This window comes from Pelobates fuscus, chromosome 2 (genome assembly GCF_036172605.1).
Source record: "Pelobates fuscus isolate aPelFus1 chromosome 2, aPelFus1.pri, whole genome shotgun sequence".
Classification (NCBI taxonomy): Eukaryota; Metazoa; Chordata; class Amphibia; order Anura; family Pelobatidae; genus Pelobates; species Pelobates fuscus.
Genome location: NC_086318.1, coordinates 371,956,821 through 371,972,862, shown reverse-complemented (window position 1 = coordinate 371,972,862; position 16,042 = coordinate 371,956,821). Strand labels below are relative to the sequence as shown.

The following is a 16,042-nucleotide window of genomic DNA, read 5'->3' as shown; positions in this document are numbered from 1 at the left end:
ATAAAATATATGCATCTTCAGTAGATTACTCATTTTGCAAACTGTTTTTTAAAAATGTTTACAGATTCCTCTCTTGAAAAATCAAGATTCTGTTTAGTTGTCCTACTGTTTACCTTTTCTCTGGCATTCTTTTCTGTCTGTGAATAAAGTTTCAGTGTTTTTAAGTGCAGTGGCAATGCAGATATTTTTTTTTTAAATTATTTTTTCTGTGCACAAGATAATACAGAGGTTCACTATGCCACAACAGCATAAGCAAACAGTGATAACAATGTAGAGCATATAAAGTGGCACATTTTTAAGTATAGTAATAAACAAGCTCAATTACAGGCTTAACAATATTTTACTGCATTGTAGTGTAGTATGTAAGTAGCTTGGCGGTGCGTTGCTAAATACTACTGCAGTGAATTGGGTGCTGGGACTTACTCGTCTGTGTGGGAACTAAGACGTGTGATTTGAAGCAACGTAACAACAGACAAGGAGTTTAGTATTTACATGTAATTAGTGAGTGAGTAAATAACTAGCTGAGCTGGTAGGTTAACACAGTATACCCCCACGACTTTGTTCCTTTAATCTTATTTGCAGTATAGAGATTACTCCTGCTTGTGGGTGAGTGAAGGCTGTCTATGTGTTATGCATTGTATCCCTGTGGTTCGTACATAGTGGTGTGTGAGGACATATATATATGAAATGCATTCAACAAGTAGATTAACTTAGCTTGATTTATTGAGTCTCTCGTACTTGGACTGCTTTGGCAAACTAAAATAACAAGGAAACCTTAACTAAATAAAAAGTTAACTTGGCCAACTTGTGAGCAGCTGTGACAGTTAGCGGTGATGTTCTCTGTGGCATGGGGGTACTCGAGGCAGCAGACTGCGGTTACAAGTCCCCTAGAGTCCTGCAATGTCTGCGGTTCAGCCTATACCTTGTGCAGTCTTCTCCCATGTTAGTGGTATGCCGCTCTGCTTGTGTAGGCTCCCAGATGTGGGGGGATGTGGATCCCCAGGGTCACGTGTAGGTTTAGTTGTCGGTGTGTTGGTTAGCCTCTGGGTTGTGAGCCGTGCTGGGGTCACCAGCCTTGAACTGGGGCAGCTCCATGATTGCCGGACCGACGCAGCTGCCCTCCTGGGTCTTGCGCCTTTTGGTGCCATCTGTTAGGTCAGGTTTGGTTTGCCCTTCTGGAGCTTAGTTCTTGGGTTGGATCGCCTGCGAGGGTGTAGAGGGTCACCCCCCCCCAGGTTAACCCCTTGGCCGAGATAGCGGGTTAACCCCTTGGCCAAGATAGCGGACGGTATCCGCTATCTTGGGTTCCTTCGTGGCGGTAGGATTTGGGGCTCTGTGTGTCCGTCTCTTTGTCTCCAGTCTGCAGGGAGGGCTTGTGGATGACCCCCACCGGTCCAGAGAGGGAGGAACGAGGGCCCAGTTCCTGGTGCTTGGCCGGTCGCGGCAGCAGGAGAGCGGCCGACCCTCCCGCCATTTTTGTAGGCCTCACCATCGTGTCGGGTGATCGGTGCTCGATATGTCGCTTGTTTAATATATGCTTGCGTACCCCGATGTCCTTGCTCACTGGGTGCCTTTACTATCTCGATTTTGTTCCTTTTGGCAATGAAAATAAGCTTTGTTTGCTGTTCTCACCAGGAGCTGCTTTAGTGAGCGTCCGCTCTGCTCCGAGGTCAGGCCCCGTCCCCAGCAATGCAGATATTTTTGACCTGTTAATGTGTAGTTTGCTTTTGTGTTTTAAGTCTGCTTGTTTATGGAAGTTCTTTAATATTTTTCCCCAGACATCTTAAATTGAACTCACACAGTTAAGAAAACCAGATGCTCAGCGTTAGCAGCGAAATAATTCAAACATGCTACACTTTTTAAATAATAGCAATGTTCGAACAGTATGGAACAGCTTCCACGGTTTACACTCCTGGGATTTAGCGTTCAATGTTCCCAATTTGTTCAGTAGATCCTTAAAATAGATTAGGAAGTAGTACGTACTGCTAAAAAAAAAAAAAACAGACCTTCCATGCCCTGGCTCTCTTAATATATTACATATACATTAAAGATCTTTTATTACAGTGACATAGCCATGAACCTTGCCTTTAAAACCTGAATGGTGTGTTAACAGCATGCAGCATGTTATATTGAAGGCTTTATTGCAATGTGAACAGATGTTAAAGCAGTCGTCTGTCCATGGTGCTGAATTGTAAAAATACTGGGATGGAAGAGAAACTATGAAAATGCATCTAACTCACACACACAAAAAATATGACTAGATGTGAAGACTTATCAGGCTGCCATGCACAATGTATGCTGATGATCTATTTGCAAAATATATTTTAATCTTTTAATTAATGCAGGAAAACCTACTTGCCTCGTAACTTCTATAAAACAGTCATTTAGCCCCTAATTCTGCAATTACAAACCGCTAACTAGCTTGTTATACTTTATATATCTGTAGCATTTCTAAAATCAAGTGAAATGTCTACTGACCATTTGAGTATGTTTTATCTTCCAGTTATCTGTTGATCTCTGTTCTGGCTAGCAAACTCCATATATTTAATTGTTTGTTGTTGCCAGAAAGGAAATTGCACTCACAGAGAGAAAATCAAAGTGTGTAGTACTAGGGTTATATCAAACACAACACTGGGGTTGATATCTCACTCAGATCCCCAATTTATTTATTGTACCCGTTGTTTTAGCTGAAAGACAAAAGCCATTTTATAAATTAACAAGACCGTTCTACGTGGGACCACAACATCTGAAATCTTCTAAAAAATAAAAATGGTAATCTCTAGATATCTTATAATTCGACATATCAGATACTCAAATGTGTAAACAATAGTTCCAGCTGGTATTTATTTCCTTGCACAATGCTCTAACTAGCATGATTATATGTGTACTTTATTATATAAGATCATTTCTGGACTATGTTGGAATTTGACACACGGGCCTGGAAGTCTGTCTTTATATAAGATTTACAGTGTGTGCCAATCATCCCAAAGGTATCTGGTATAAGGTGCAAATATGGATTCTCACCTTCTATTTGGGATAGAAAAAATGTGTCACGCCTAAAATCAAGGGATAGTCAATCTTTTCCCTTCCAGCTTCTAAACCCACTATACCAAAGGTGGCAAAAATGCACATCCCCTTGTGTTCTAGAGCTTTACCTGTGTCATGTGTTGCTTTGTGAGCCATGAAGAAGGCAAAGAATCATGGAATTTGCCGTTCTCTCAATACCTGGGGATCAACGCCCTGGTCACCCCTGCACTAGAACCCGGACACTCCTTCGATTTTTATAGTACCATCTGCAAAGGAACAGTTTGTAATATGTGATAAGACAGCATGGGAACATAGGAAATTTGGAATCTGCAGTGATTTTAGTTGTGCAAACAAGAAATATATATTCTTTTAACAACATATAAGCAATTGTAACTGTTTTTTATGCTGGCTAAGGTAGAACATTGTCGCACTATGCTGTCTTTACTCATTTGCATGCAAAGGTGCGAACTCTGGATAGTTATGAACACATGATTTCTCGAGTTTCTGTGCCCAATGAGGACTTTCCAAAATTCGACTGGAGATATGCAGGTTATTCACAACAGTAATTTCTCTATTTGCACAACACTGGATAACTTTCTTGAATTGTCAGTTATGTAAAAAAAAAGGAAATGCTCTTTTAGACCTCCATTGTAATATCGCGTTTGGTTTTTCTTTCAGTTTTCCAACAAAACAGTGGCTCATGTGGCGTGTGATGTCCTTCATCTTTTGGTTTCCTATTGGAGAGAGCTTCAAAATACAGATTCACCATTGTCTAGGAAGATCACAGAAGTATGCTTTGAATTGAAAATTCACCATCACTCTCATTACTCGCATTTCAATTACACACCTCACTACACAACACAACTGATCATTTGAGAAAAGGAGATACAAATTATGTACCTAAGAATTTATTTACTAAACCGTGCATTGGGGTGAATTGAAAATGAATGTTGATATTAAATGCAAAGTTAACTATAGCTTACAGTTTATTAACAAAATCCATTAGACTGTTCAATCAAAATCGAACTTAAAAGTGGTTAATATTTGGTTAAAACTTATATTTGTTTTATTTTATTAATATTCCTTGTAGCTAATTGCATTTTAAGCACCTTATTCTTTTTTTTTTTTTGCATTTGTAAAGTACATTCCGGTTACAAGCTCAACAGCAACTCCTATTAGAATGAACATCTCTTTTAATCTTCCCTTTTCTAATAATGTAATGTACATGTGTCATTTCACAACTTAGAAGTTAATGTGTGTTTTATTTATTTATGTTTATCTGTCAGTTCTTATATAGAACATTTATCCAGAGCACTTTACATGACATATTTAAAATCAGAGTTATTCTTACAGACAGATGGATATATAATTAGACTGGTCCAAAAGGAAAAGAGATAAGGCATTAACAGCGGCATTTAAACTTTATAGTTTTATTACAGTAATTATGCAATAGGATATATGAGGTCCCTGAACTGTAGGCTTTAAAACCGAACCAAAAATGGAAAACATACGCATATAACACATATAAGAGCTTAGTGAGGGTTTTAAAAGTCCACTGTATGTATATTTAGGGAGTTTAAGAGTACAAATGCAGTGCTTTAATGAAAAGATAGTAGACCCTAAGTGGCTTGTAATCTTACATACATGGTCACATGTGACTTTAGCTATAGTCATGTAAGGGAAATATTTTTTTTTTTTTTTTTTTTTTTTTTTTTTTTACTAACAAATGAGCTGTGGTAAATTGGAACATTTTTCCAACTTGCTTTTTGATTTGACATCCGGCTTCTGTAAAACTGTAGAACTTGGATGTCGATCCTGCCACTCATTCATTGTCTGAGACTGTCAGCTGATCCAATCATTGAATTCCTGTGCAATGAAATTTGCAGAGAACTGACATTGCCAACCCATAACTCTTGTTCCAGGCTGGCTGATGACTCATGATGACCGGTGATTCTGCTGAAGGCGGTTATACCTCTGGCAGCCATGGGGGGAGAGAGTTAAACTTGATATGTACAGTGTTTCACACCAAAACGCTGAACATACAGACTTCAGGCATTGTGACCGTTTCAAATTAGACGTGCTCTTGATGCTTGGAGTAACTCTTTAATATTCAAGACTGATATTTTGTTTTCACAATACAAAAGTCCTTCGCAGGCAATCTCCTTGGTTTGCTCTGGTTTTTCCCACAATTCCTCCTTGATGTTACCCACTTTAAACATACTGCCACTAGAGGCGCTTCCTGGATGAACTTTCCCCATAGAGATGCATTGACTCAAGGAGAGGCTAATTGGCCAGTGCAGAGTTTGGCTCCGCACCCTTGCATGTTTAGCTGAGATCATCAGGTATGATGATCTCAGCCAATCCAATGCTTTCCTATGGGGCCAGCGCCGGCAGATCCATACCACTTATGTGGTTACTTGGCACAGTCAGTGCCATTCACTATTTGTTCTGTTTTGGATTGAATCATTGTCATTAGCAAATTTCGTCTTTTTGGTATTTATCTAGATTCTGGTGGCCACCATTTCGTTCCTTTTGCCTAGTGCAGAAAATTCCTCAGTGGAGGCTGACAAAAAGGTAATTGCCAATAAATGTGTGTTTAAAAATGCATTGCTGTAACATTTATGTTACCTTAAAATGTTTTCCTGCTTAGGAAAAAAATAAAATCTAGGTCCTGACAGTATGAGATATCAATGTTTAGATCGATTGCCATGGAAACCAGTAGTACAGCTCTCCACATTTCACAGTTTACACCAGAATAACACCTGATTACCTTAACAACAAAGGGCCCTTGGAGGTCTATAATGTGTCAGTGTCTGATATCTCTCCCAGGTGTTCCTCCTACTTCTGAAAGGTCAGTGTTGCTCTTAGTGAGACACTCTTCAGATTCCCCCAACACTGCAATCTCACAAGTAGTCGATAATGCCACAGTCTCTTTAAATGTCCAAAGTCACTTCTTCTGTGTTTTAATTCCACTCTACCCCATTAAAGGACTTGCTATATCTTTCTACTTTGACTTAAAGAACATATCAATGATCCATCTGTTCTTAACACCAGTAATGCTAATCTACTCAATTAATATCCAACCTGAATTACTGCAACTTGGTACTAATAAACCTGCCATGCTGATTCCTGTCCCTTCCCATCATAAACTGTGAGACCATCCTACCATCTGAAATGCCTTAAATCCGGATATTCATCTTCTCTAATCTCGTAACCTCGTAAATGTATTGTCCTTCACAATCCAACTTCCTGTACCTTCAGCTTGTATCGCATCCACCACCATCCAGATAATAAGCTTGCAATATGAAGGCCCTCTATCCTCCTGTGCTAGTATGTAGCTATGTTAATATTAATTAGCATTTTATGTGATGTCTGTTAAATATCAGCGTGCCTGCAAACTGGTTAGATTAACATGCAGAATCTTCTGGCGCTTTCTTAAAATATTTGCATTGAAAATTATGTTGATTATACTCCGTATAAATTAACATAATTGGGTTTTAGCATTGAGTTTGCCCTTACACTTATAGAAGTCGACAGAGTAATAACCGGTGTTCTATTTTTTTTTCTACCTCAATTCTTTTCAGTGATGCCGAAATAAAACTACTTCAAAAGTCCTCTTTCCTCCCCCCCCTCCCCCCCCAAACTTCTCTTGCCCTTTCTTAAAGCCCTTGATATATACTTAAAAGTTAGCGAACTAGAAAGAAAAACGCTCTTTCTTCAGGGAAAGCATTTTTGGTGTGTTTCTAATACAAGTTCTGAGCATACTTTTGGTATTTCTGTTGTATGCCATTTTGCTGATGACTGCAATAAGTACAAAAGCCTATATTAGGAACAATCCACTTCTGCATTCTCACTTGAAGCCACATTGACATTTGCTGTTCATTTTTTTCAGGAATGTAACAGAGTTCTTTCCTGTGTTGTAAAGTAGAAAACAAACAAACAAACAGCAGAGCCATCCATATTTAATCTTAAACCTCGCGTTGCTTTTTATCAGAGTAGGTCTATTACAACCCCTATTCTTTTAAAAGAGTAGGGTCAATATTCAATTTTTATGTTGCCATTATCACTATACAACAATGTTAGCTAACCTTGGCACTGCATTTGCTTTTATACTTCTTTTCCTAAAATGCCCTGGCTGGCTGTCTGGCTGGACGTGATGGGAAATGTAACACTCTAACGCACTAAACCTTAAACTACACCATTTTCACTACTAAATATTTATTTGCGAAATAAATCTCTCCAGGATTCCCTAAATTAACTCAGCAGGCTCTATTGAATGTGTGGACCATGCCTAGCTAGTGTTGAATTTAGAGTAAGCTACTGATGTTCCCATCTTGATTTAGACAACAACCCAAGTCCCTGTTGTCTGTCAGCAGTGTCTCTGCACAGCCCACAAGTGAGTAGTTGAGCTAAAATAGAGCTCACACTACGAACCGGGTAACTCGTTGCTAAAACATGTCAATTATCATTCAAAGTAGAATTATTTTCTTATTTCACATTTTATTTAATACAGATTACTCATATTTTATATACATTTCTCAGTAACTCCCATTTCACTGCTGCTGTTAGATCAATTTAATCCAACACGGATTGTTGGCATATATCTTGAGAAGGCTAGTCAAATGGAGGATCTGTATAGCTGATAGCTGTATGTATCTTGTGTAATATCTTTGTTACTCTAGTAGTATGTTTCTTATAGTTCATAGTATCTGTTACTCCTCTGCCTGTGTGTTTGTAATTCAATGTTTTTGTGATATTTCTAATTGTATGCGTTTTGAAGTTCATAGTTTCTCTGTTACTGTGCTTGCTGGACTGGTGCATGGCTCTCCCTCTGACAATCTTATTGGAGCCGATATCGACTTCTGCCCTTGATGAGCCTCATTTACCAAAACCTTCCCTCCTTGACTACATATACAGGGTACGTATATGTGACTTGCATTCTTTTTATCCATTCAGTTAAGGCCAAGGATAGGCAACCTTCGAGATATTGTGAACTACATCTCCCCGGATACTTTGCCAGCATTATGAATGTAAGAGCATTATGGTATATGCAGTCCACAAAATCTTGAGTGTTGAAGGTTGCCTACCCTGCGTTAAAGGCCTCATTGCGAAATTCTTAGCAAATCACCATGATGCCTGCACATAATTTATATTCTAGATTTGCTTTTATCAGAATCTGTATACAGTGGTTTAATTATTTACAAAATATTGTATGCAAAAAAATATAGGTCCTAAGATTTTTACTTAGTGCTCTGTAAACTTTTTATTTACAATTACAGATCAGGTTTGTATTGTTAAAAAAAGTATTTTTCTATTATGCACATCTTTCATGGTTTTCATTATGATCATGTGACCTCTACGGACTTCCTCGGGCTTTGCTGCTGCATGGTTAAACATAGAATGTGACGGCAGATAAGAACCATTCGGCCCATCTAGTCTGCCCAGTTTTCTATAAAAGTCATTAGTCCCTGGCCATATCTTATAGGTAGGATAGCCTTATTCCTATCCCACGCATGTTTGAACTCCTTCACTGTGTTAACCACTACCACTACAACTGGAAGGCTATTCCATGCATCCACTACCCTCTCAGTAAAGTAATACTTCCGGATATTATTTTTAAACCTTTGTCCCTCTAATTTAAGACTATGTCCTCTTGTTGTGGTAGTTTTTCTTCTTTTAAATATAGTCTCCTCCTTTACTGTGTTGATTCCCTTTATGTATTTAAATGTTTTTATCATATTCCCCCTGTTTCGTCTTTCCTCCAAGCTATACATGTTAAGATCCTTTAACTTTTCCTGGTAACTTTTAACCTGTAATCCATGAATCAGTTTAGTAGCCCTTCTCTGAACTCTCTCTAAGGTATCAATATCCTTCTGAAGATACGGTCTCCAGTACTGCGTACAATACTCCAAGTGAGGTCTCACCAGTGTTTTGTACAATGGCATGAGCACTTCCCTCTTTCTACTGATAATAAACTCCATTGCACTTTATTGATAAGCCTTTTATGTGCAACAGTGTCAAAAGCCTTACTGAAATCTAGGTAAGCAATGTTGTCTACTGCACCACCCTGATCTATTATTTTAGTTACCCAATCAAAAATAATCAATAATATTAGTTTGGCATGATCTCCCTGAAATTAATACTTAGAGGCGAGTCAGTTAAAGGACCACTCTAGGCACCCAGACCACTTCAGCTTAATGAAGTGGTCTGGGTGCCAGGTCCTTCAAGGGTTAACCCATTTTTTCATAAACATAGCAGTTTCAGAGAAACTGCTATGTTTGTGAATGGGTTAAGCCTTCCCCTATTTCCTCTAGTGGCTGTCTCACTGACAGCCGCTAGAGGCGCTTGCGTGATTCTCACTGTGAAAATCACAGTGAGAGCACGCAAGCGTCCATAGGAAAGCATTATGAATGCTTAACTATGTGACCGGCTGAATGCGCGCGCAGCTCTTGCCGCGCGTGCGCATTCAGCCGACGGGGAGGAGAAGAGGAGGATCGGAGGAGGAGAGCTCTCCGCCCACCGCTGGAAAAAGGTACGTTTTTACCCCTTTCCAGAGCCCGGCGGGAGGGGGACCCTGAGGGTGGGGGCACCCTGAGGGTGGGGGCACCCTCAGGGCACTCTAGTGCCAGGAAAACGAGTATGTTTTCCTGGCACTAGAGTGGTCCTTTAATGGAGGAAGAGACTTGTTTACCAATATGTATCCTAGAATACTGGTGATTACACCTATTATTTCTGGTCTTAGATGTGTAGTTATACTTTTTAAATTCTTAGAAGGATACACAAATCCTTTTTATTTATTTTTTTATTGTATTTTTTTTTATATAATATGGTATGAGTAGTTGAAAAAATGCTCTCATTCTGTCTAGTTCAACTTTTCTAAATAGCTACAATTGATGAGCCAGAAAAAAATAAACTCTTTCCAGTTTTTCATACAGAGAGAGACAAAAACATTTCTCCTGCATTCCAGATGCAATTTGATTTTTTTCCCAGGAACATCATTAAGTATGCTAAATTTAATTGCTTTTGCATGCCTGTATTTGCTCGAATGGCATCCAACCTTATTTTGTTTATTAAATATTGGCTTGCATCTGCCAAGTCAGCTTCATCTGGCAGTACATTCCACATGTTGACTACCCTCACTGTAAAACAAAGCAAAAACAAATAAAATCTTGAGCTATTTTTCTGCAATATGGCTCTCCAGTACAAATTTAATGGCAAAGTCTTCATGCCCCTTTGGAGGTGACCACAGAGAAGCATATATTTTAGGAGAGTCTTTTGATCAGTTTAAGCAGGCTCTTTGGTGTAATATTTTGTTTGGTCTAATTATCTAGGCCCAAGTTGTTGTACTTGAGCCGATATACAGAGGCTCAAGAAAATGTGAGTTTAATACCACTAGAGATTTTGGAAGTAGCTGCATGGTATATGTGTTACAATTAAATTGCTTTCTATGCAGATATTTTATTTACACCATGTGGGCTGTTAGCTTAGTTTTTTTGACGTATAGCTTCTATTTTCGGCCAAATAGCATGTATAGTTTACTATTAAAATATGTTTTTTAACCAGTTTTCATTTTTTTTCTCCCTAATTCAAGGTTCTGCACTGCTGTGTGTGTGGCTCAAATACATACACCCAGCAGAGTCAGTATATACTCAGCTTAGCAGACCTGTGCTCGATGGACTATGAGCCATTTCTTCCCCTGGGAATTGTGAAGAATTCTGAGCAACAACCAATCTTTTGTTCTGCTGATTTCGGCAATCTTCTTACAGTAGCAGAAGGTGAGTAATACAATATCTTCACTTGAATATTTCTTTGTCGTTGTCCCTTGAGCATTTAAGAATTGGTATGAATCACTTCTTTACCTGCTAGTTTGACATCATTGTGTCGTGTAGTCGTATTACTGAAATACTCTACTACCTCCACTTGTGAGCTGCCATTTTGTTGCACAGTACTATTGATGAGACACTTTTTTTTATTTTATTTTTATTACTAAGTCAATAATCGTTAAACATATTGTCTTATTATAATTTTCTCTCTTTCATTTCGATTGGATTGTTGCTGTAGTCAGTACTAGGTGGATCTCTTTGAGGTCCTTGACTGATACATAAAGAATGTCTTGCCTTTTAGTTTGCCCCAATTTCTAGACTTCTTGTAGATTCTCATTTTCTTGTTATGTTCTTATATTTCACAAGCATCAGTGAAATGGTGAATAACAGATTTTTGTGTGAAACACACACCACACCACCCCACACCACCCCTACCCCTTATTATGTAGCCTCCAATGAACACCTTCTGTGTAAGCCGAGTAAGCGTATTTGTTATGATGCATATTTTCCTAATTTAATAGAGTATGTCTACAAAGCCTTTCAAGAGAGAGAAGCTCTGTACAGCAAAATTGGTAATGTTTCAGGGTTATTTGCTGCAGTGAGGGAAAGAGCATGACCTTCAATGAAAAATGTATCCAGTTTGAATCCTTAACTTGTGGTAAACAGGAAATGTCCATTTTAAATAGCACTTGCACATATGTGACTGAGATAATGCAGGCAGCCTCTCATTCCCAGTCTAGTAATACAATGTTAATGTCAAATACATAATGGATATGAGTAGATTTAGTGGTGGCATTTACTCAACTGGCTTGTACCCTGAAGCACTGCATGTGACAAGTACTTGTTAGAACAAATCTTGCTTTTTGTAACACTGGTTTGACAAATTTTGCACCACCATCATAATTGTGGAAGTTTTCAACAGCAGCAAGAGAACAGGCCATCCAACACCCGGATGATTATTACCAATATTTTATGTGAATATTATGTGAAGCTAGTTTAAATGGCTTATTTTAAAAGCAAAAATGTTTGATTTTATCTCCAAGAGAAAGAAAAACTTCCTCACAATTGAAGCTGTTACATACTTTGCAATTGCCCAGCAAAAAGCAACAAAAAACAAGCAAACTGTATTCCTTCACTCTGTTTTGTTTTTTCTTTTGTTGCTATTTTAGAGAAGAAGAGAAGGAACTTGGAGCTCATACCTTTAACTGCTCGGATGGTTATGACACAGCTCGTCAACCATTTGGGCCATTATCCTCTGAGCGGAGGTCCAGCAGTCTTGCACAGTTTACTTAATGAGAACCAAGATAACCCTTATGTGGAAGCATCTGAGCTTTCAAACGATGTCTTCAGAAGTCCTAACTTGCAGTTGTTTGTCTTCAATGACAGTGCACTGATATCATACCTGCAAATACCTGCAGAAAACACCATTGGCAGGGACCCATCAGGGGTCCCAGGAGATGTCAGGATAATTGTTAGAGATGTCTCAGGGAAGTATTCTTGGGATGGTGAGCTTATTTATGGACCACTAGAATGCCTGCCACTATCCAAGAATCAAACAAAAGTCCAAGCTGAATGCCAAGTTTTTGAAGAACCAAGTCTGCCACAAACTGTTTTGGTTGATGAAGAAGGAGAATTTGATGCTCTAGATACACTGCTGGAAAAGCTTGGTAACACGAGCCCAGAGTGCCTACAACATGCAGAACTAAAACTTAACGAGCCTGCGTTGCCACCATTTGGAATGAGCCGTGAGCAAGAAGAGCAAATAATTGGCTCAATTACGAGACAAAGTGCCAATGAGGCCGATCACTTGCAACGTTGTAGTTGTGATCTTAGTGTAAAGGTTGCGTGTCAGGAGGAACCTAGCACCACTGAGCCTAAAGCAGCATTTTATTTCTGTAGGCTTTTGCTGAATGACTTGGGGATGAACTCTTGGGAGAGAAGGTATGTTACGATTTCAATTTTATTATTAGAGCGAAGTTATTTACGTATATAAATGTCAACAAAAGAAAAAGGTTTTGTTTTCGTTTTTTGGGGGTTTTGCTGCTTTTTTTTTTTTTTTTGTATTTTATTTTTTTGATCACATTTATAGACTGTAAAAAAGGCGGATAATATGCTTTTGATTGATTCTTATTTTGTGCACTGGTTTTCTATATGGCAAATTGTTGAGCCTCATGTTGTATTGCCACTGTTTCCAAATGGTGGGGGAGGGTGCTCTAAATATACCATAGTTCTTTTATTCTTATTCACTAAACCATGAATTGTGTGAAATTGACAGAGAAATTGGAAACATGATCTAACTACTCTGTTTTACCAATGCTGACGCTTTTTAGCGAGTATACCTCTAAACTTATTTTTGTCCGTATTAGGTATTGCAGAGAATGTTTGTCCATTTATCAGTTTTGTTTGAATTATTGAGGATTGTTGACAGTATTTTACTTCACATTGATAGGTAGTAAATAAAAGGATATAAATATATATATCTACTAGGGTTATTCACTAAAACGACAATTCAAAGTGAATTTCAAATTTAAGGCCAAAATATTCGAATTAGAAGCATAGCTCACCAGATTTTGTCTTTCCGATAGTAAATGTAAACATTTTGTTTCCAAAGGAAAAATTTTCATTTGCTGAAAAAAAATTCCAAGTTGCTTCGTGAACTCAAGAACCTGGATTCAAGGCAGTGGTAAGTGAAATATCTGAAATGTTAATTATACTTATCTTCCATGTGTATGCTAATTGTAATTGTTCTTATTTTGTTGGAAAACATGTACACAACAGAAAATTGTTTCATACGTAACTGTTATCTACTTTTTCCAGTCAAAGTCCATGGCGCCACTGACAACCCCAATCTAGTCCTGCAATTGTAATGACTGGAAAAAACAGAAAACTTCTTCGTATATACCATATTTTCCCATCGTGGAAGTGGATTAGGGTTATCAGTGCTGCCATAACCAGGAAAATATATTAGCAGAGTTTATTGCATTGCATTGTCCTCTCGTGGTTTTCCTCTTATCTCTCCCAATGCTCATTCAGTGTCTCCTTTTCTAATGATACCTCCTCCCCTCGTCCTGTCTCGGTTGGAGTCCCCCAAGGCTCTGTCCTTGGTCCCCTTCTATTTTTGCTTTATACTGCCTCTCTTGGCAAACTTATTACCCCTTTTGGATTCCACTACCACCTGTACGCTGATGATACCCAGATATATCTCTCCTCCCCGGACCTCTCCCCTGCCGTCCTGCAACGTGTCACTGCTTGCCTTTCTTCCATCTCTGACTGGATGTCCTCCCGCTTTCTGAAACTGAATCTCTCTTAAACTGAGCTCCTTGTCTTTCCTCCTCCTAATACTGATCCTCCTCTTTCGCTCTCCCTTCAAGTTTGTGATATCCACATCAGTCCGTCCTTGCAAGTGTGCTGTCTTGGCGTCATACTTGATTCTGGCCTCACATCCAGCATGTTGCCAAATCATGTAAATTTCATCTTAAAAACATAGCCCGCATCCGCCCCTTTCTTGCACCAGATGCTACCAAGGAGCTTGTCCATGCTCTAGTAATTTCCCGCATGGATTATTGTAACCCTCTCCTGATTGGTCTGCCCAAAAGCCTTACTGCACCCCTACAGTCCATAATGAACGCTGCTGCCAGACTGATTTTCCTCTCTAGTCGGTTCTCTCACACCTCACCCCCCTGCCAGTCCTTACATTGGCTTCCTGTATGCTATTGGAGTCAATTCAAGGTACTAACTCACACCTATAAAGCACTGAACAACTCTAGCTCCTCTTATATCTACTCACAGATACATAGGTATGTCCCTTCTCGGTCTCTCAGCTCTGCCCGTGACCATCTCCTATCCGTTGTCCGCACCTGTACGGCCAACTCACGCTTGCAGGACTTCTCGCGGGCGGCTCCCTTCCTATGGAATAGCCTGCCTACCGCCATCAGACTCTCCCCTAGTCTTGCATCTTTTAAGAAGTGCCTTAAAACCCATCTCTTTAGGAAAGCTTATGGCCTCCCAGAGTAACCTCTACCTCACATACCTGTCTCTTGCGCTCTCCTAAAGGGAAGCCCACCTTATTTGATTGCAAATTCCTGTCCTAATGTGTTTTACACCCCACCTCCTATAGAATGTAAGCTCGATCGAGCAGGGTCCTCTTCAACCTATTGTTCCCGTAAGTTTCTTGTAATTGTCCTATTTATAGTTAAATCCCCATCTCATAATATTGTAAAGCGCTACGGAATCTGTTGGCGCCATATAAATGGCAATAATAAAAATAAAGTGACAGATTGTGCCCAAGAAGCACTAATATATCGGAGTATGCTTTTATCCTACACCTTCAACCAACGTAATAATGATAATAGCCATATATTCAAGTCTGAAAGCTTTGTGTATTTCTTAGCCTGGGTTTCCCAATCATCATGTCCAGGGAAGCCGTCCAGGCTCCATAAGTGAGTGGAAATAGAACAAAATACCCTTTTGGATAGGAGTTAGAATAATAGATGGCTCATCAATCTGTTACCTGCCATCAAAGTGTTTAATTATTTGTCCTTGTAAAATGAACACTTAATTACGACATAGAAAACGTTACCGATGTATAGTGGAGGCTTACAAATATCATTCTGCTAATAAGTCCATCATCAAATGCTCCTACTTTAGTTCAGAAAGCTGCAGAGTTCACTAGCTGCAATTATGTATTTCTCACATTTCTCTGACCTTAGTGATATATGTATATTAAACAGAAAACATGAGTAATGTTTAGTGATCCAATAATACCCATCTAGCATGCAAGGCATTTATTTATATCATTTCCCCACTAAATATGAATACTACATATACCTATTATTGTTATTGCGAACTTTTGTTTTTCCTTGTTCTGCATTTGAATGGTTTATGTATTTTATTTATTTTGTTATTGTAAAGTAATACAATAATACAAAATAGTGGTTATAATATTTTAAAATATTAACTCATTGTGTGTTGTTGTATTGGGGAGGGGTTTGTGTGTTTTGGGTTTGTTTGTTTATTAGTTTAATTTTTTTTGTTAGTGGTTTGGTGATGGGTGGATAAGTCGAGCCTCAATGAAATAGAAATAGGTCACATAGAAAAAAAAAAAAAAAAAGACGAATACAAAGCCAATAAGTAGAGCAGAGACTCAGCCAGACACTTATATAGGAAATAAAATGAAAGACGTTTTCATTCAA

The 16,042-nt window shown here is 38.7% G+C and overlaps 1 protein-coding gene across 2 annotated transcripts in view; it reads left to right on the top strand.

The window, feature by feature from the left end:
• RALGAPA2 (Ral GTPase activating protein catalytic subunit alpha 2) overlaps nucleotides 1-16,042 on the top strand; it is a 276,792-nt gene that overhangs the window by 139,375 nt on the left and 121,375 nt on the right. For both annotated transcript variants that reach the window (XM_063443720.1, XM_063443719.1), the window contains 6 exons: nucleotides 3,706-3,816; nucleotides 5,533-5,601; nucleotides 7,808-7,945; nucleotides 10,619-10,802; nucleotides 12,020-12,791; nucleotides 13,462-13,533. In XM_063443720.1, coding sequence (XP_063299790.1) covers nucleotides 3,706-3,816; nucleotides 5,533-5,601; nucleotides 7,808-7,945; nucleotides 10,619-10,802; nucleotides 12,020-12,791; nucleotides 13,462-13,533 — 1,346 coding nt within the window. The remainder of the gene's footprint in view (nucleotides 1-3,705; nucleotides 3,817-5,532; nucleotides 5,602-7,807; nucleotides 7,946-10,618; nucleotides 10,803-12,019; nucleotides 12,792-13,461; nucleotides 13,534-16,042) is intronic.